The sequence below is a fragment of the Peromyscus eremicus genome, chromosome 3, assembly GCF_949786415.1.
Source record: "Peromyscus eremicus chromosome 3, PerEre_H2_v1, whole genome shotgun sequence".
NCBI classification, from domain to species: domain Eukaryota; kingdom Metazoa; phylum Chordata; class Mammalia; order Rodentia; family Cricetidae; genus Peromyscus; species Peromyscus eremicus.
In genome coordinates, this window is record NC_081418.1 from 62,310,629 (window position 1) to 62,330,756 (window position 20,128).

The 20,128-nt window shown below is 48.5% G+C and overlaps 1 protein-coding gene and 1 non-coding gene across 2 annotated transcripts in view; one reads left to right on the forward strand and one right to left on the reverse strand.

Moving 5' to 3' along the window:
* The window catches only part of Paxip1 (PAX interacting protein 1), a 48,355-nt gene that overhangs the window by 5,421 nt on the left and 22,806 nt on the right, over window positions 1-20,128 (reverse strand). The window contains exons 7-16 of the mRNA XM_059257774.1: window positions 15,298-16,063; window positions 14,846-14,940; window positions 11,333-11,428; window positions 10,189-10,326; window positions 9,567-9,688; window positions 8,613-8,797; window positions 7,694-7,737; window positions 3,844-3,914; window positions 1,986-2,088; window positions 618-786 (exon numbers count right to left, since the gene is read on the reverse strand). Coding sequence (XP_059113757.1) covers window positions 618-786; window positions 1,986-2,088; window positions 3,844-3,914; window positions 7,694-7,737; window positions 8,613-8,797; window positions 9,567-9,688; window positions 10,189-10,326; window positions 11,333-11,428; window positions 14,846-14,940; window positions 15,298-16,063 — 1,789 coding nt within the window. The remainder of the gene's footprint in view (window positions 1-617; window positions 787-1,985; window positions 2,089-3,843; window positions 3,915-7,693; window positions 7,738-8,612; window positions 8,798-9,566; window positions 9,689-10,188; window positions 10,327-11,332; window positions 11,429-14,845; window positions 14,941-15,297; window positions 16,064-20,128) is intronic.
* Window positions 17,247-17,353, forward strand: LOC131907610 (U6 spliceosomal RNA). Its single transcript, XR_009378499.1, has one exon. It is a non-coding gene; the product is annotated as a U6 spliceosomal RNA (small nuclear RNA).

Sequence of the window (20,128 nt, forward strand, 5' to 3'; positions counted from 1 at the left end):
CATTGGCTCTGCATCAGCTTCCGCCCCCAGGTTCCCACCCTGCTCTATTTTCTGTCCTGGCTTCCTTGGATGATGAACTGTGACACGGAAGTGTATACAAACTCAACCCTTTTCTCCCCAAGTTGCCCTTGGTCACGGTGTTTCATCACAGCAACAGTGACCCTAACTAAGATGGATATGTTTCACTCACTTCCCTTGAAAACAGCCAGACTACAAGAATAGGCAAGTGTTCTTCTACCACAAAGCTACACTGCGGCCCCCAGGGTGACTACTAATAGGAAGACCCAGCCTGTTAGAGCTTCCACAGAGCGCTCATCAATGGGCCCCAACGAGAGAATGTGGTAGATGCTCTCATCTAAGACTTTAAGGTGCAGCGGAAATTGCATTTTATAGGCACGATTCCAGAGCAATGTACTAAGGATAATGGCTGCACAGCTTGTCTTTTCCCCTGATGCAATCAAAGACTAAACCTTTATGTCGTATAGTAGAATACAAAGATGTCAGTCAAAGAAATCCCTGTGACAGGAATTAAATTTATAAGCTTAAATGAATAAACAAATCCAAGAAGACGCCACAGCTTTGTCGGTGAAAAGGAGCAGCCTCGGCACGGCACCCACCAATGAACTTCTGGCACTTGAAGCACTCCTCCAGCCACTCGGGAGTCACGATGTGTTTCACCACAGAGATGGCCGTCAGGAACTTCACGGTGCGCGTCACCTTGCTGGCGATGAGGTGGGTACACTTCTTTGTGGACTCAGCAACTTCCCCACCCAGGATGTACAGCTTCTGAAGCCACAAACACACCAGAAAGGGAAGCGCGTGTCAGCAGACACAGAGACCAGCTCCAGGACAGGGCTGGCGTGCCTTCCTCAGCTGCACTCAAGGACGGGCAAAGCAAACCACAAGAGGACAGCACAGAGCACCTCCAATGGCTGCCTCAGCAGCCAGCTCCACACAAACTGGGTCAAAACAAATTCTCCAGAAATCAGCAACTCCAACCTAAAAACCCAGAGGCCCCAGGACCCACTGCATTACAGACACTATCCTGATATGGACCGGTAAGAAGCACATGGACCCCATCTCTATCTAACAGTGGCATAACTAGGGACTGAGGCATACATACCTAACAGACTGCTTAGATTTTAGAGGTATGAAAATGAATTGTACTAAATTTGTAACAGCAGTGTTAGTAATTTCTTCCTTAAAAAAAAAAAAAAAAAAGAGAGAGGTGCTGGCAAGATGGCTCAGTGGGTAAGGGCAGTTGCCCTCAAGCCTGATGGGAAGAGTCATTCCTGGAATCCACATGGTTGAAGGAGAGAACCAAATCCTACAAGCTCTCCAGGTGTACATGATCTCCAGATATATGTACACTATGGCACATGTGCACCACCCTGCCTCTAACACACACAGAGCACACAAAGTAAATAATTATTTTTTAAGTAGAAAATGTATGAACCCAACCTCATATAGTCATAGAATTTTTAACCATCTTCCAGCAAAACAAAACTACCAATGACCAGATCCCACCAAGCCCTCAAAACATGTATTTATAAATGTTCTATTATCACCATCCTCCCCACCCACCCAGGGTAGCCTCCTTCTTCCCCAGAAAACTAACCATGGGCAGACCATGTTCTCAGAGAACCTGCAGAGGTCCAGTGCCCTTCAAGCCTAAAGAAAGGCTTTATAAAAATACCATTCACAAGGCCCAGACTGTTACGGTAACAAAACAATCTAGTAACGAACAAGGAAATAACGGCATTGAACAAGGTGATTACAAACACTATCACGGGGCTGTAACAGGCTGCTCCTGATTCAACAACCACTGTCCATGCTACCTCAGCAAGGAGGGTGCCTCATGCAAGCTAGTCAAGCTCTCTACCTGAGTGGCATCCCCCAGCTAAGTGCCATGTTAATAAATGGCTAGCCTAAAGCACATACAAACAGAGAGGACCCTGCTCAAAACCTTCAAACACGATTTTCACCTTAATGTACTGCTGAACTTGAACAGGCTCAAATCCAGTGAAGAGCACATAAGGCGTCAGCTCCGGAGTCAGCTTCTTAGTAGGAGGTGGCAGGTCTTCGATTCTGCGACACACACACACAATGAGGACTTCAAACAAGTGCTCTTTAGGGAACCCAGAACTTAAGAAGCTTTAAGAACTTGAGTGTTGGGGGTGGGGGATTGTGATGATGTCCTTTCTCTCCCACCAATTAACATACAGCTCCACTCCAAAGGATGCCACCTGGAGCATCAGAGAGAAGCGAGCATCCAGATCATTCTTGTTGAGAACAGTGCTCTCAGGTGGGCATGGAGGTGCACATCTCCAATCCCAGCACTTGGGAGACAGAGCCAGGAAGATCAATTTAAAGCCAACCTCAGCCTGGACTACATGAGACCCCATCCAAAAAACAGTGAGGCCATGCTCTCCTCTTCCCCGTAATCATGGTTCAGTCCTGCCTTAAGAAGGAAGAATGTAACACTAGTTTTTGTCTCATTGATTTACCAGCTTGCCCAGAATAGCAGTCACTCTTCACATTAACATATATGTTCCCAGTACAGTGGCTGCTCTTTATGTTAACATGTTATGTTCCCAGTACAGTGGCCACTCTTCACATTAAAGTGTATTTTTAATATTTTCACTTATTTAATATTTTGCCATGGGGCTGATAGAACCCACAGCAGCTTCACCACACCAGGCAAGGGTTCTATGTCAAGCTTTTAAGAAGAATCTCAAGTGACTTGGGTAGCTCTCTGTCGTTGGTCATGAGGACAGATGGAGAGAGTGTCCTGGCATGTCTACACTGTTCAACTCTAGTCCTGTCTTCACTGAGGCACTGCAAGGCACAGTTTAAGTAAAAGCCTTTCGTCTTAGACATTTACCTTCAATGATCTCAAATCTTATTTCTCAGTTTCTATGGAAATGAGATGGTCTGGAAAAACTTTCAACCTTATCTGTGGCCATTTCAACAGCTTTAAAAAACCGAGTTTTACTCAACCTGTGCTCTGGGTGTGAAGAGTGGAGAGAGAGCTGAAATGAGCGATGAGGACATGCTGATTGCAAAGGGTCCCTAATAGCCCCGGAGGGTCATGGGAGAGACCAGAGCCCCTCGGCTTGCTCCTGTTCGCTGTGACTTCTGCTCTCAGGGAGGCAGGACTGCTGGCCAGAAACACTGCCTCCACATAAGCCAGAAAGTACACATGTAATAACACCCAATCAGCACGCAGCGTGCAAAGCACACAAGTCACTCAGAGAAGTCTGGGCTTTCTTTCCCAGGGTGGCCTCTCTGAGGACACACCCCGAAGGCCCAGCACCCAGCACTCAGGAGCACTTCCAGCACTTTGAGGGACAGCCTGTCTCTTACCAGCAGCTGCTGCTTCACACATGGTTTGGGTAAAGTTTTGCTTAAGAAAACAGTTCTAGTTTTTCAATAAATAAGAAAGAAAAGTGCTTAGTCACTTAGTATCGCTCCAATGAGAAACTGTGGTAATGCTGCGTGGCAACAGGAAAGAAATCCTAAGTCTGATTTACAATTATGTGTATGAGTATTTGCCTGCATGTGTGTCTGTGTACCATGTACATGCCTGGTGCCCAGAAGAGGGCATCAGATGCCCTAGGACTAGATTTATAGGCAATTGTGAGCTTTCATGTGGGTGCTGGGAACTGAACCCAGGTCCTCTTCCCAGCAGTCAGTGCTCTGAACCACTGAGCCATGTCTCCAGCCCCTCAAATACAATTTACTATGACAATTCTCAGAAACACTTGACAGATGGCACCAATCTTCCAAAGCCGACCTGTGAAAGACAGGCAACTGTAAGGGGGCTTGCCCTGCTGCACATACCTGGCTCTTTTAGAAGAAGGCTGGATGTTGGCAACCTCATTTGGCTTCAGCTTAGGGGGTAATCTTACACCCTGTAATTAAAACATTGTCCACTTCAATCAAACAACCTCCAAAAATACAAAGGCTTTCAAGACAATGTCTCCACCACCCCCAGCACCACCCCCAGGAGAGAACCACGGCCATCGCTGCTAGGAAGGATGGGATGGCATGGGCCAGGAGCAAAAGCTAACATTCCAGAGAACCTGTCTTTTTCCTTTCTCCTCTTTTCTGTTCACCAAATCCCTGGATACTTAAAATGCCTGCCTATTGCCCTTACCTCTCATTACACAGAGAATCCTAAACCATCAACTCTGCATCTTTATTTCAAGATTTTTGTCCGGTGTCCCAACCTGGAACATGACAAACACTATCCATGCCAGTACATCTCCCTAAAACAAAACCAGCCTACACCCGAAAGTCAGGGGACAATCAGATCAGCAGTGCTGTGAACAAGGTGAGGTGCTGACCCTAGCAAGAGCCTCACGAACCAGAACCAGTCCAAGGCCCTGTCCTACCTCAGTGAAAGGCCTCACCCACCAGCCCAAGCCATTGGTCCAGGACAGAAGCACTCCCACATGACAGAGGGGAGACTCGAGACTGCCTGCGGGCCCCACCTCAGGGGCCACCTCCACTATGCCGCACTGTGCATTCCTTCGCACTGTCAGCTCAGAGGCCTTTTTTTGGAAAGACACTTTATTTAGGTAGGTCTGGTGATCCAGGCCTGCATAGTGTAAGGCCAGTTTAGGCTACAGCATGAGTTCAAGGCCAGCCTATCCAACTTAGTAAGACCTCGTTTCAAAATCCAAAAAAGCCTAGCCAGTAAAAAACCACTGTCCAGCATGCATGACACTGATAAATCTCCAGCACCATTAGATAAACAAAACCAAACCAGAAAACCCCACCACCTTTACTGCTCACATCACTCTGTTCAGGATCCTTTTCTGAATCTGGTGACACACCCAAGAAAGCCACGCACACCTCCCCTGCACTGTGCACCTAGCAGCCTCAGAGGCCTAAGCAGATGACCACACACCGTCTGCAGGCTGGCGGGGACTCCTCTCCACCATTTCCTAACCCCCTAGTCAGGAGGGAACCAGCCTGGGAAGCCCTGTCCACTTCTTAGTATGGACCATGTGGCTTGTGAGATGACTCTGACTGCCACTTTGCCACCTAGGCCCACCTCAGAAATTCTTTCACATGAGCAGGGAAGACACTGGCTTTTGCTGATGTGTCTGAGCTGGCCATGCTCTATTAAAGTCATAATCACTAGTTTAAGCTAGAGAAAAGTATGCATCTGACAGGAGGCTCGGCTTCCTGCAGGAGTGTGAGTCAGCAGACCCCGCAGTGCACAGCCTGGACTCATCTCTGTGCTACAGAAAGTGCCCCAAGAGGGCTGAGCATGGTGGTGCACACCTTTAATCACAGCACTCAAGAGGTAGATCTCTGTGAGTTCTAGGCCAGCCTGGTCAACACAGCAAGTTCCAGGACAGATAGGGCTACTTCGAGAGATCCTGTTTCAAACAAATACAAAAGAAATGAAGGCCCTGCTATGCTGTGTAGGCTGTCCCTAAACTCCTACCAGATAAGAACCCTCCTACTTGGGCCTCCTGAGTAGCAAGAACTACAGGTACATAGTCCACGTGACTGGCTATAGAAGACCGTTTTAAAACACTACAGGTTAAAGCTAGACATGCTAGCTCATTCTTATAATCCCAGCACGTAGTCGTTTTCAGGTACACATCAAGTTCAAGGCCAGCCTGGACTCTACAAGGGACCCGTCTCAAAAACACACAACGAAGTGGGGGTGGGACCTGCAGGAGCCAGAGGTTGGAAGTATGAGGGCCAGTGTCCTCTAGATGGGACAGGGGCGCTGCACTCATGGACTCACAGCAACTGTGACTGCCTGCGTAAGACCTGTCTGTACAAGATAGAGCCAGTCAACACTCCAGCATGGGGTGGGGTGGGGTGGAGTATCTGAGCACATGAGTCCTGCCCCTTGCTGAGGAGCTATTGATAGCTGATGGCCTCTTGGCAAGGGAGAGTCAAGTTTTCCCCATGAGTCCCTGTAGGTTGACCGTGCCCCATGGCCATGCATATATGGGCAGCACTCAGTGGGTTTTGTTTCTGTTTTTGTTTTGAGTTTTTCAAGACAGGGTTTCCTCTGTGTAATGCTGGCTGTCCTGGAACTCACTCTGCAGGCCAAGCTGGCCTCAAACTCAGAGATCCATCTACCTCTGCCTCCTGCCTGAGTGCTGGGATTCAAGGCGTGCACCACCACTGCCCAACTTCATTGGGCTATTTTTTTAAAAATTAAAAAGAAGATATGAAGCGGGGACTGCAGAGGACTAATGGTGGGGAGTTATGGAGTTTAAATGAGAATGGCCTCCTTAGGCTCATATAGTTGAATGCTTGGTACCCAATTGATGGAACTGTTTAAGAAGGATTAGGAGGTGCAGCCTTGTTGGAAGAGGTGTGTTGCTGGGGCTGGGCTTAAGGTTTGAAAAACCCATACCTAGCCCAGTCTCTGTCTCTGTCTCTGTCTCTGCCTCTTGCTTGTGGATAAAATGTGAGCTCTAGGGGCTGGAGAGATGGCTCAGAGGTTAAGAGCACTGCTTGCTCTTCCGAAGGTCCTGAGTTCAATTCCCAGCAACCACATGGTGGCTCACAACCATCTGTAATGAGATCTGGCGCCCTCTTCTGGCCTGCAGGGGTATGTGCAGACAGAACACTGTATACATAATAATAAATAAATAAATCTTAAAAAAAAAAAAAAAGATGTGAGCTCTAGCTACTGCTCTAGTCATGTCTGCCTGTCGCCATGCTTCCTGCCATGGGGGTCACGGACTCTAACCCAGTTAAATGCTTTCATCTAGTCAGGTGGATCTCTGTGAGTTAGAGGACAGCCAGAGTTACACAGAGAAACTCTGTGTCTAAACCCTCCCTGCCATAACACTTCCTTTTATAAGCTGCCTTGGTCATGGTGTCTCTTTATATCAACAGAACAGTGACTAAGACAGGGATGAATATGATTGAATTCTTATATAAGTGTATGAAATACAAGAGTAATAAATTAAAAGCATAAACTACAAATGCTTGTAAAAGACCTGTTAATTTATTTGTGATAGGCACGTAGTCCTAAGCCTACAGTAGTCACTACCCAGCAGCAAAGCCCTGTTCTCCCCAGGGTAGGGACTCATGACAAGAACAATGGATCTAAAGCAAGTAAACACTAACAGAGCAAAGCCAATCTCATCAAGCCTTAAAGATGAGAATGTAGACAGCTCCCACCAGCCAATCTGCAACTAACAGCTTCCAGAATGTTCTATCCTGAAATGGCCTGCCAGAATATCCAATATGACATGACCCTACCCTGGAACCCTCAGGAATGTTCCCCCAAGAACAGGGACCTCTGTGGCCTGTGTTGGGTCATACCTCTGCCACTTCCAGCGTTTCTGAAGGCCTTGCCCACTAGCTATGAAAAACAGCCGACATCTGACAGTTCTGCTCCTTGGATCCTGGAGTGTGACACAGCTCTCTGAAGCTAGCAAAGCTCATTCATACATGTGCCCTCTCACCACCCACACTGACAACAGAGAAACATGTAGACTGGTATGTTACACACTTATGACATGGAGAAGACACCCTTCATAAGCTACCAAAGGAGAAGCTAGCATTCACACACATGTCCACTGCATTTGAGTAACACAGCAGCAGCCAGTGTGTGTGTGTGTGTGTGTGTGTGTGTGTGTGTGTGTGTGTGTGTGTAGGGGGTGTTGACATACAGGAGTGGCCACTGTGGGGTGTGGCGTACCATCAAGAGCTCCGCAGTCACCTTCACTGGGACCCTCCACGCATCTGAAAGAGAAAGATGTTCATCTTCCACATGGAATGTATACACAAGCCTGCTGTAAGCCCTTCCTAGGCAGGGAACCTGGACACACAGGCTTGTCCACGACACTCATTCAGTGCAAGTGTAGCTAGAATACTGTAGCTCAAGTTTCCAGGACAGGTGAGGCAAACATGGTTGATGCTTCCCATACAGTAATTCACAAGGGTTCGGGCTGTGTGCAGTGTCCCGTTCTGGGAAGAGCACAGTTATGAGGAGAGGCAACAACAGGACCCACAAGGGCCAATACACAGGTGCCGGCCACAGGGAGCAGTTTGTGCTGTGCAGCAGAGTGGACCTGAGGCAGGCATGCAGAGAAGTCTCTGTAAGGCCTGGGCAGCCCCTCATGAGAACAGCTGCATAGTGAAGGCTGAAGAAAACTCTTCTCACTACGAACGTTTTCTAAACGAAACCGGGCTGCTCAGGGGATGTGAACACACAACCGGAGCAATGCTCGCTTGGCAGAATTAAAAGCCAGGGTTGTATTTCACAGACATGAATTTTAAAGATGAATAAAGGGTCTTAAAAAAAAACAAACAAAAAAAGCTGTGTTGCATCTTATGTCCCCTATCTTCATGGGACAGTCCTCCCTGAGGAGCTGTATAATACCAAAGGGCTGGCCACACAGGCAGGGCACCATCAGGGAGTGACAGTGACAAAGAAGGCATCACCCCAAGGAGAAAACGGGGTGTTCCCAGCTCTAAACGCCTCTCAGACACAAACCCAACAACCAAACCGGGGTGGGGGTGGGGAGGGAGATGATGGGATGGGGATACTATGTCCGGAGGGAACTAAAGCAAGTGGCGGTGCCAACAGTTTTGACAGCACACGAACCATCACTAACCTAGAAGACTCAAGACCAGGTGCGGAGTGGGCGCGAAGGGGTCCGGCAGGTTGAAGGCGGTGTAGCGGCCGTACTGCACCTGCCGCAGGGCCTCCAGGTTCCCCAGCAGAATGTCCCCCAGCCACTGCGCATTCACACACGGGATCCGCCACTCTTTGGCCTTCTCGTACTTCAAACCGCTTGGTCTTTTTTGTGAGAAATGACATTCAATGTTAGTGTCATCTTACCATGAATTCTTGTCTATATTCAACAAAAGTCAATTAAAAAAACCAAAAACTAATAAAAGTGGCAGGCATGTTTCAGCAAAGCTGTCAGCAATCCAAACTGGAGGCCAAGGGTAGTTAATCCCAGTCTCTAACTTTACCCCTATTCCTGGTATCTAAATTCATCCATTCACATTCTGTTACTTCATCCATTCACCAAGTGAAGTCTTTTACAGATGCTTCTGCTGACAGTACTCTAAACAGTGATGCCTCTTAAAAAATAGAGACAAAGACTGCTTATTAAGAAAAAATGACAGGCCAGGCATGGTGGCACACACCTTTAATCCCAGCACTAGGGAGGCAGAGGCAGATGGATCTCTGGGAGTTCAAGACCAACCTGATCTACACAGTGAGTTCCAGGATAGCCAGGACTACTTAGAGACCCCATTTCAAAAACAATAATAAAAACAGAAAGAATAAAAGGCACTCCTGAGTGGAAGAGGGCTAATAGTGAGCTAGGAGACAGACACTCAAAGGCCTTTCTACAGTATTAAGAAATGACTGTTGCCAGGATAGAAATGCATGCCTACCCAGCACTTGGGAGTTGGAGGCAGAAGGATTGCCACAAGTTTGAGACCAGCCTGGCTTACAAGAGGCTATGTCTCCCCTAGACAAACCAAATCACCCAACTATCTCCACGTCCCTCTCCTTTGGGCAAACAGGACTGAAACAGCTTCCAAGCCCAGCTTACTCTTTACAGATGAGGACCGTGTTGCTACGGCACAGGTACCCTGTGTACTTGGCACCTGCCAGGTACGCCATTAACTTCAGGTCATCTCTGTCATTGTCAACAAATCCAGTCACAGAGATAATCTGGGGAGAAAAAAGCAAATGAGATACGAACAGAGTGGCTTTGATTTTACTTTCTCATGCTCCTACGGCATTAGGGGATGTATCTGGCACTCTCAATCCTGAGAGCATCAGGAGAATAACTTCACTGATGGAACATGAAGCATACAGCATCCTGTGGCAGGAAGAGATAAGGAGCTACGCTCACAGGGATTTCTAGCATCTGTGTAATGCTACTGTGGTAATTTCAGGTTACTGTGCTGAGCACACACACAAAGGACAGCTCTTTATTTTCCTCGCTCACTCAGACTCTGGACCATTTGGCTGCAAGTGCCCACAAGCACTGACCAAGTTCTACCTAAAAGTAGCTGACTCATCTGAGGATTGCAGTATCAATGAGGTAAAATGGCACGTGTCTTGTTCCACTGCTATGGTGGCCATGGCACACAGGAGAGAGTAAAAAGCAACCCAGGAGTCTGGGACAGAACTGTGGAGGGCCAAGCAGGAGAGGGGGCAGGCCTCACATGCTGTGAACAGGGTTTGCCCCCAGGTGGGAATGCCACAGGGAAATGCAGGGCTCGATGGGGTGGCACCAGTTTCTTCTTCTTCAGGACTGTGTTGAGCCAGTGCGCGGTGACGCACCGCTTCCTCTCCCGTAGGGCCTGGCAAACAAAACAACGGTCATGTTGTCGCTGGCTCTTTGCTGTACAACTAGGTAGAAAATGGTCGGCTTGCATAATACAACGCCACCTTCCCAGAAGCCAGTGAATCAGAGTCCACTTCCAAAAGATATGAGGTTTCTGGCCTCCCAGGGCACCTACACACATTTCATACACTCACAAAGAAACACATATACACGTGATTAAAATTAAACCCTAAAGAAAAACTATAGTCAGAAATGACTCAACATAATCCCCCAACAAAGAGAAATGCCCCATCCCCTGCATACAAAGCATGGACATATAACGCACTCCTCAGCTTAGCCACAGATGAAGCTCACCGTCAACAGTATCTAACAAGGTGGTCCTAAAGTCACTGTCACATACACAGTAACACCCACCTGTCAACTACCAGGAACATTTTTACAAAAGAGAAGAAATGAAAACCTCAGGGATAAGGAGGTGACTCTGGGAGGAACTTAGAGCCCAGGGTTTACTATTTGCTCTTTCAGGGTCTTACCCTCAGAAGCTCTTGCACGCAAAACCCCAAATGGTGCCAAGTCCCATCTTGAGGGTCATCTGGATGGTGACTAGGAGGGCCTGCCCTTTCTCTGACTCTACCTAGAACTTCTGAACCCCCTCTATCGCCCAGAACTGTCCATCACAATATAAAACCCAATGAAATGGCTGTCTTATTTTTGGAGACAGGAAAATATTCTCTGGAAGATTATAAGCACTGTGAGGTGAGGAAGCAGTAGCTACCTTGTCTAACACACATGAGGTTTGATTCCCACCACCACAAAAACTGAACACAATGGTACATGTCTCTACTACTCAAGGGGTAAAGAGGAAAGGATCGCAAGTTTAAGGTTGTCCTCTGCTACACACTGAAGTCAAGGCTAGCGTGGGCCACATGACACTCTGTTCCCCAAACACAGTATGCACTTGCTTCTTGGGCTGCACATAGCAATGCCACTGCTTCTCAGTCATAGTGGCCATTTGTTCTTACCTGGGCATACATACTACTGACTTGGCTCTCGCAGAGAAGGTGTGTGCATCGGCTTGTGAATGTGGGGTCCACAGTGCCACCATGTGCCTGGATTATCTATACAAGAGACGAAGCCAAACATGCCATCAGCTCCAATTATTCAGGATACTACAGAATTGTGATTTCAACTCAGACAACTCTGAAGAGAAGCCAGGCTACACTGGCATGGTGCATTCACCACAGGATAAACAGCACCTAACGGCAACATTCACACACCATTCACAGAACCTCCCCCAGCACTCTAGAGTAGCACTGTGCTACTCAAGTTATTTCACAGAAGTGGAATGCAATGTTCATACTTAAAACCGAGCCTCTTCAGCTCAGCACTGCTGACATTTTGACCAACGGAGTATGTGGGGAAGCTGCCTGGGTGGTGCATGGGGTCCAGTGCTCACCCTGACTTCTCACCGGGCACCAATGGTGTCTCGTCTAACTACCAAATGCTCCCAGAGCAGATCCACCGCCCTTACAAACCTTCACACTGTAACAGAAAGCCACATCAGATGTAGTGTGTAAGACTACATCCGAGCGGCTGGAGATGCCTCAGCAGAGATGAATGAGTACTGCTCTTCCAGAGGACTCAAGCTCAGTTCCCAGCACCCATGTATCTGCCTGTATCTCTAGCTTCAGGGGATCCAAAGCCTCAAGCATCAGGCACACACACAACATATATGAAACATATGAAAACTGATTCCAGCTTTGAAGAAGGAACTATTCTATCCTGATACTGGTTTTATACCCTAGGTATCAGCCAAAAGGCTGTCACCACAGAGAACTGAACATTACCGCGCAGCAGCTGAAATGTAAACTTAACACTGAAACAGACCTGTCTCCATCCGATTCTGGTTTCATCTGCCACTTTTAAATGCAGTGTTTATTTTTATTTTAACTGGTCATAAGTTTAGCCTCAAGGGGATGTGACAAAGACAGCAGTTCCTGCCTTCACCGGCTTCCCACCACCTGAGCTGTGTCCTCTGATAATTACTAATACATTCTAACGCACACATGCTATGCTATTACACTGCTTTCTGATCTTACACATTATCTACTGACCTTCCTGTGTGAAGGCCAGGTCATCCAGGCGGCTTCCCATGGTACCCTAAGACAAATACTCCTCCTTGTTTAAGTTTTGTTTCCTGATGCTGACCACTACCTCACCCCACCCTTGACACTGTTGTCTCGAAAGTGTCCATAGAAATGCATGTAAACTGTGTCCTCAAGTCACATATCCTCTCAGTAAGCCTCAGGGCTTCCTCCCGCATTGCCACAGACTCCTCCACATCCTGCTCTTGGTCTTGAGTCACTCAAGGAAGAAGGGGCACAAGCCAATTGCTGCACCATGGCCACTCAGACAGCTGCCATGCCCCATGGGGGGAGGCCTTGGCTAGCCCAGGGCATGGCAAGCACTCCCTCAAGCCACCTGCGAGCAACTGAGTCACAGCCAACCAAGCCATCTCATTGGCTTCCTCAGCAAGAAAGAGCAAGCAATCCCCTCACCTTCCTTGCCCCACCTGCCAACTCTTTAGCTCTGTTTTCACATCTACTCGAAGTTCCCTTCGTGCTTACCCAAGGGACTCCTTCATCACCCAGAGTCAAATCCTATTTCTTGGCTGCCATGTACCCCTTGCTGGATCAGTGGCTTCCAAGCAGAGGTGTGGGGGAGGTGAGCACCCTGAGCTGGACTCATCCACACTCGGCAGCTGCATTCATCTGATGGGCAGGCTATATGCTATTCAAACCAGACATCAGCATCTCAACGGATAGTGGCCCTGCAGCCTATGCTGAGCCCTAGCCCCTGGCCTGGCCCTGATCTTAGCAGCCTCCCTTGACTAAGCCTCTAGTTTCTCAAGTGTCCTGGAAACACCGCTGCTCCAACACCGCTCCTGTCCCTGTTTAGTCTGCCCGTGTATCCCAGCTGTGAGCTGTCATCCTTGACAGCTCTCTTCCCCTCTCTGTCCCAACCCCCCTTCTGTGGTACTGCAGGACAGGGGTTGTTAGCACAGTGGGGAAGCACCTGCTTCTCGAGAGCAAGGCAAGTTTAACCTTCAGCTCAGAAGAAAAAAAGGAAAGGTGAAAATCAGAAAAAGACCAAAAACAAAGCAAGAAACTTAGGCTGCTGCCCTCAGTCTGACCCTTCCTTCAAACACGTTAGCAAGCTAATCTGACAAGAGGCCTTGGGCTCAGTCCCCAGCACCCCAGAAACTGGGTATGGTACACATGCTTGTAATCCCAAGTGGCTGCAATAAGTTCAGCTGTTCAAGGTCATCCTTAGAATTCAAGGACAGCTTCTGGAGAGATCCTGCCTCAAACAAGCATATGAAACTCCACGCTTCTTGTTTCATGATCTTTGATTCTGATTCTACCTTTCATGAAGCTTCTCAATACCCTATTCCACAGCTCCCAATTCTCCCTACTTTTTGGCCGCTGCAGCCCCTGGATACCCTCTGGCTCCCTAGCCGTATCCTCATACCTCATCCTCTCCTGGCTGGCGCACCACTCACCTGCCTAATGAGCCCAAAGTCTCCTTACCACACAACACAGAATCTAATAACTCCACTTACCCCTTTTCTACACAGCTTGTAAGAAAAATCCAAATTCCACTATCATAGTACCTAATAAAGTACTGAAAAACAACCCTTGTCTTTGAGCTCCCTGACTCAAGAGCTGCCCAGGGCTAGACTTGATGGCAGTCCCCATCAGTGTCACAGGTCCACCTTCATTAGGCTGTTCTGTCTGGATCATCTCCCCCTATTCCTGCCCTAATTCCTCCCACGGACAGTCTCATGATCACCTCCAACAGCTCTAACAAGTCCTGCCCAACCATGGGCTCATGCCCCTTTTCCAGGCTCCTGCATGTCCTAGATCTTCCCATACTACCACAATGCCTGCCTCTATCCTATTGGCTTGCCCAGCCTCTGCCAATTCAACATTACCCAGTCTTGCAGCACTGGCACCTAGCAGAGGTCTAAGCACCAGGAAGAATGCTTATAGTGAATAACACTCAAGGTATGTTTCTATTCCAAACTCAGACAACTGAGTATATATAAAAATAGCTAAGGGTGTGTGTGTGTGTGTGTGTGTGTGTGTCTGTGTGTGTGTGTGTGTGTGTGTGTGTTTGTGTGTGTGTGTTCCATTTTGATTTGGAGCATGATTTTAAGAAAGACTTTCCTAACTTTTCCTTTTCTTTAAAGGCATCCATAAAATAATGAATAAACGACTAAATAAATATATGGACTAGCATTCCAAAATTACACGTTACAAGTAGCCATTACCCCTGAAAGAATTTCGCCCAACACTCCATCTAGTACCTAAGTGACAAAAGCCCAGAAAGGGATGGGTACCTCTCCAGAGGGCAGCATTCATGACGGCACCCATCATACCAGAGTACACACAGAGAACTTGGTGCATGAAGCCATCCAACCAGGCAACCAGCCTGCACCCTCAAGCACACAGCCCCCGGCTTCCCCAGCTCACCCTTTTCCAGGTGGCCAGCAGCTGCTTATCCGACATCTGCTCGGGATAGTCCGCAATCGCAAATACACATCCTAGCAAGAAGCCTTCTTCTGGAACTAGAGTAACAGACGTGAACATAAAAAGTGCATTTTGATGTTTAGTTTGAATCCATAATCTAACTACACTTGAAATGTTGCTACAAATATACTAATCTACATACAAAACCAGATCATTAAAAACAGGACATAATTCGGGTCTAAGCACTAAATCCTCAGCATTTCTCCTGAGGCAGCCTGGATACTCTGTGAACACTGACCCTCACTGCAGTGTGTGAAGTACAAAGAGCCCTAATTATCTCATTGTAACGCCTGCTTGACAGGTATGAGACTCACACTCCATGGGCGGCAATTATTGATACGTGCCATACTCTGGGAGCACTTGTAACTTAGGGGAAAATAGGAACCACTACTAACTCTCCACTGCCGGATCATGTCCAAAAAGCTGCTGCTGCTGCTGCTGCTGCTGCTGCTGCTGCTGCTGAGGTGGGGGCTGCAGGGGCAGCTGCAGGGGCTGCTGGGGTGGAACCTGGTGCTGTAGTGCCTGGGATGTTTGGCTCAAGTGTGTTGCTTGATTCTGCATCTGTTGCTGCTGCTGCTGCTGCTGCTGCTGTTGTTGCTGCTGCTGCTGCTGGTGCAGGCGCTGGAGCTGCTGCTGCTGGTGCTGCTGCTGCTGGAGAAGGTTGTGCTGTTGTTGCTGCTGCTGTTGCTGCTGCTGGAGCTGTGCTAACTGGTGTTGCTGGAGCTGCTGCTGCTGCAGCTGATGGAGCTGCTGCTGCAGGGCATGCTGCTGCTGAAATGACTGCAGCTGCTGTTGAGGGCGATGCAGCTGCTGAGGGTGTAATGGTTGCTGTGGAAACTGGAGCTGCTGCTGCGAAAACTGATGCTGATGGACTTGCTGAGGGAACTGATGTGATGGCGGCTGGGGGTAAGGCTGTGGCTGTGGCTGTGGCTGTTGCTGTTGCTGCTGCTGCTGCTGGAGCTGCATGATCTGGGGCTGAAGATGCAGGACTGGGTGTTGCTGCGGTGGCTGCTGGGGAGGATGGTGCTGTTGCAACATGTGTGTCTCGGGAGCGCCTTTAGACTGGCCAAATAGCACAGCACTGGCAGTGGGGTGTCCCTGTTGGCCATGCGCCACCTGCTGCTCTAGGTTTTTTGTGGGTGCTGAAAGGGACTGTAAGATCTAAAAAACAAAAGGAGGGCCAAGTCACTACCAATAATTACTGAAAGGCACTACACGCTCCCAGACAAGTAACAGTGCATCCACGCAGCTGATACGCCAAACCGCTACATAACAGAGACCAGACAGCAACACCCCACGGCTCTCACATGTACTTTGTATTCAACATCCAGAGAGCAGGATGCTGAATTAAAAAACAGAAAATGGACTAACAAACACTGTAGCTTCAAAATGCTCGGCCAGTGAAGAGCTTGCTTACCAAAGCCTGGCAACCAGGGTTTAAGCCCTGGAACCCACTGTGCAAATAGGGAACTGATTCCCCGAAGTTGTCTTTGATCCACCCCCACCCCTCACACACATACACTGGGGCCCTGATTCACACCCAGGGCAGCAAACAAACAAGCAGCAGCATTTGGTCCTGCGCAGGCTGGGCTACTGGGAATGTGCCACTCTCCAGGGCAACCCTTCCCTCCACACCATGCTTTGCCACTGACGAACCAGAGAGTGCTCTGGAGATGGCAGCCTCGGCTCCAACCTCATCACAGGTGCAGCCATGCTCTACGTCTTCTGCCTCTAGGAATCACCTCCACTCAGATAAGGCAGGGAACACAAGCTCTCACCACCACAGCAACTCAGACCGCAGCTATGTGCAGCACAGTCCCCATTCCTCCCTCGCCGTACCGTGCCCTGGGCAGTGCAAGGGACATAGAGGAGGGGGAGACGGACTCTAACAAAAGGCATGCTTAAAGGCAATGTTAGCTGGACTTGCTGGTACGGACCTGTAATTGCAGACTTGGGATGTGGAGGCAAGAGTATCAGGAGTTCAAGGTCAACCCTGGCTACACAGGGAGTTCAAGGCTAGCCTGAGCTACACAATTCAGTATTCTCAAATAATAATAACATTATTATTAAGAGGAGGGAGGTGCTGGAGAATGGGACATGCCAACCTGACATCCTTTGGTCAGTTCTCCAGAACTCACCTAAGAGCCAGGCACCTGTCATCTTAATGCTCCTACAGGGAGAAGGGAGGCAGAGACTGGGGATGTAAGGAAGCTCAGGGTTCTCAAGCACGGTGGAAGGCAAGGCAAAGTCTTGCTTACTTTGACCTCCACATGAACAGTGTAGTAGAGGCACGCCCCTACACACATACGACACACATACGAACAAAGACTGTTTTAAGCAAATGGTGATCACTTCTGCAGCACAAATATTAAAACTGGAACGCTACAGAGAAGATTAGCATGGCCCCTGCAAAAGGATGACACACACATTCCTGAAGAGTCCCACAGCTTTGGGATAGGGGAAAGCTCACAAGGCCTCCACTCTACAGAAGGAGCGAGAGGCAACTGAGGAGAGCTGAGAGCAGCAGGCTTCCCCAGAAGAGCTCACCAATTGCTTATCCCACACCCAACGGTCAGTCCTAAAAACATATACAATTAATAAGGTACAGACTAAGCAGGTTCTGTTTATGTATTTAGGAGTACACATACACACACAGATACATAATAACAATTAATGGAGAAGAAGTCATGGATTTGAAAGAGAGCAAGGAAGGGTATATGAGAGGGTTTGGAGGGAGGAAAGGAAAAGGGAAAATTTCAAAAAAATAAAAACTGGGCTCATGAAAGCAATCTTTCTTTTGTTTCATATAAAGATATATGCCAACACTAAGAACAGTGCTTAGAATGTACAGCTGTTTAATAAATGTCTTTAAAGAATTTTTTTTTTAAAGACAGTGTTCTGCCTTCCTAAGAAATCATTACAGCTATTGACTATCCTTCCTCAAACAAGCATCAGAAGGGCAAATATAGAGACCGCCTGCCCCACGAACAGGCCAAAGCAGCCATCTGGTGCACTGCCGTCCTCTGCACTATCAACCCCACCCGAAATGACCCCAGAAGAGATGCCCCACAACACAAGAGCAGCTGCCAGGACAGGCATGGGGAAAATCTGCAGTCAAGGAGCACCGCCCGGACAACTCCTGGTTCTGAGAGATCAGTGGATACAGCAGACTTTGATGTCTATGTGGGGAGGTCATATGGCAAAAAGAAGAAAAGAAACCCAGTGGCGGTGGCCCACACCTTTAATCCCAGCGCTTGGGAGGCAGAGGCAGGTGGATTTCTGAGTTCAAGGCCAGCCTGGTTTGAGGAGTGAGTTCCAGGCATCCAGGACTACACGGAGAAATCTGTCTTAAAAAAAAAAAAAAAGAAGAAGAAGAAGAAGAAGAAGAAGAAGAAGAAGAAGAAGAAGAAGAAGAAGAAGAAGAAGAAGAACAGCAACAACAACAACAACAACAACAACAACAACAACAAAAAAGGACGTCGGAGAAGGGCATGTCGGGGCTGTTTCTGCCCTGGGCCTAGAAGCAAAGGCTGAAATGTTCCCCTGCCATGGCTCAGCCTGAGAAGAGCCATTAGCATGGGGGGCGGGGGGCCGGTCTCTACATCAGTGGTGGGGACAACCCCACCAGAGCTTCGCTGTGCTCACACCACCCTCCCATCTCATCTGCCCCAAGCTGAGAAGGCAGCAACCTGAGGAACCCAAGGGAAAAAAGAGTCCCAAGGACTTGACTATGTGACCATGCCACCTGCAAGCAGCAATTCCAAACAGACAGCAACTTTGAATCCCCCCTCCTTCAAACTGATTATCCGAGTCCCTGCTAGAATACAAACAGCATTATGACACACCACACAAGCCCTAGCTGGGACATACTTGCCATCAAACAGGAGTCTGACAGACACCTTCAACCCCTCCACCTTGATCAAAAAAATCAAACTAAGTCTTCCTTGTCTAGCACTCTGCAATTCATTTTCTGTACACAGCGGTGGGGACTCACGGGAAGCGCCACAGTGACCCGAACCTACCTTTGCTGGGCCAGTCCCCGGCCCTCAGCTCCTTTCAGACATCTGTCTATGTCTAAATCCAAACACTCAGGAATCCTCCCACTTAAACCTGCATGTATGTGAACACAGACAGCAAGAGTATAGTAACTGACCAGCTCTAGTCAGTCACTAGGGGGTTAAACACCAGTCCAAAGCAGAGGGGGATACCCATGCCTTCAATATTGATGCATGGCTGCCACTCAGAACTTCTCATGGAAGGGAGGGAGGGATACAGACTCTTGAGCAGCCACAAGCCTGCCACCTCTCACACCAGCTCTGAAATCTTTTTAGTCAACATTTCCAAGTGTTTATGGGGCAAGTCCACCTGGACCCGATAACCTTTTTATCTTCCCTCCTGGTGGTGTCACCCGCTCTCAAGTCCTGAGGTCAGAAATGTCCACTCTCATTGCCTCCAGCCTACTGACCATAATACCCCTCGCTTCCAAATGTTCCCAAACCCACTGGCTTCCCAACACCCTTCTTGCTGTCCTCCACTGCTCTTCTCCTAAGCCCAATCCTACTTTGTGGCTATGAGGCCACACAGCTCCTGCCTCCTGGACACTGGTATGCAGGAAGGCAGGGTGGTACACCCTCCGTCCTGGGGCTGGAACCACCTTTCTGTGCAGTCCAGTAGTCCCTACCTCATACTACCCACAAACAGATATGCCTGGTTTGTCAGATCTGGGGCCCCCTCACCTCCACGCCTTCCTAGACACACTGAGGAGCTATGGTCAGTCATAAAGGCATGTACCTCATCAACAGTCACTTGACATCTGGGAAGGGACAGGGGCAGTCAAGCAGGAAGTAGTGGGATCTTAGGCCACCAGAGACTCATTCCTAAAGGGGCTACAGCTTCTGGAACACTAGTCCCAAGTTTTTGTTTGTTTATTAAGATTCATTATTTTTCTCTTACATGAACAGTTGTTTTGCCTGCATGGATGCCTGTGTAAACATGTGCATGCAGTGTAACATGTGCAAGCCTGTGTAACACGTGCATGCAGTGGCTACTGAGGCCAGAAAGTGGTAGCAGATCCCCTAGTACTGGAGTCAGATAGCTGTAAGGTACCACATGAGTACTGGTACTCAAACCCAGGTCCTCTGGAAGAGCAGCCAATGCTCTTAACCACTTAGCCATCTCTCCAGCCCCAACCTGGTCAGCTTTTACCAAACTATCACCACCCCAAAA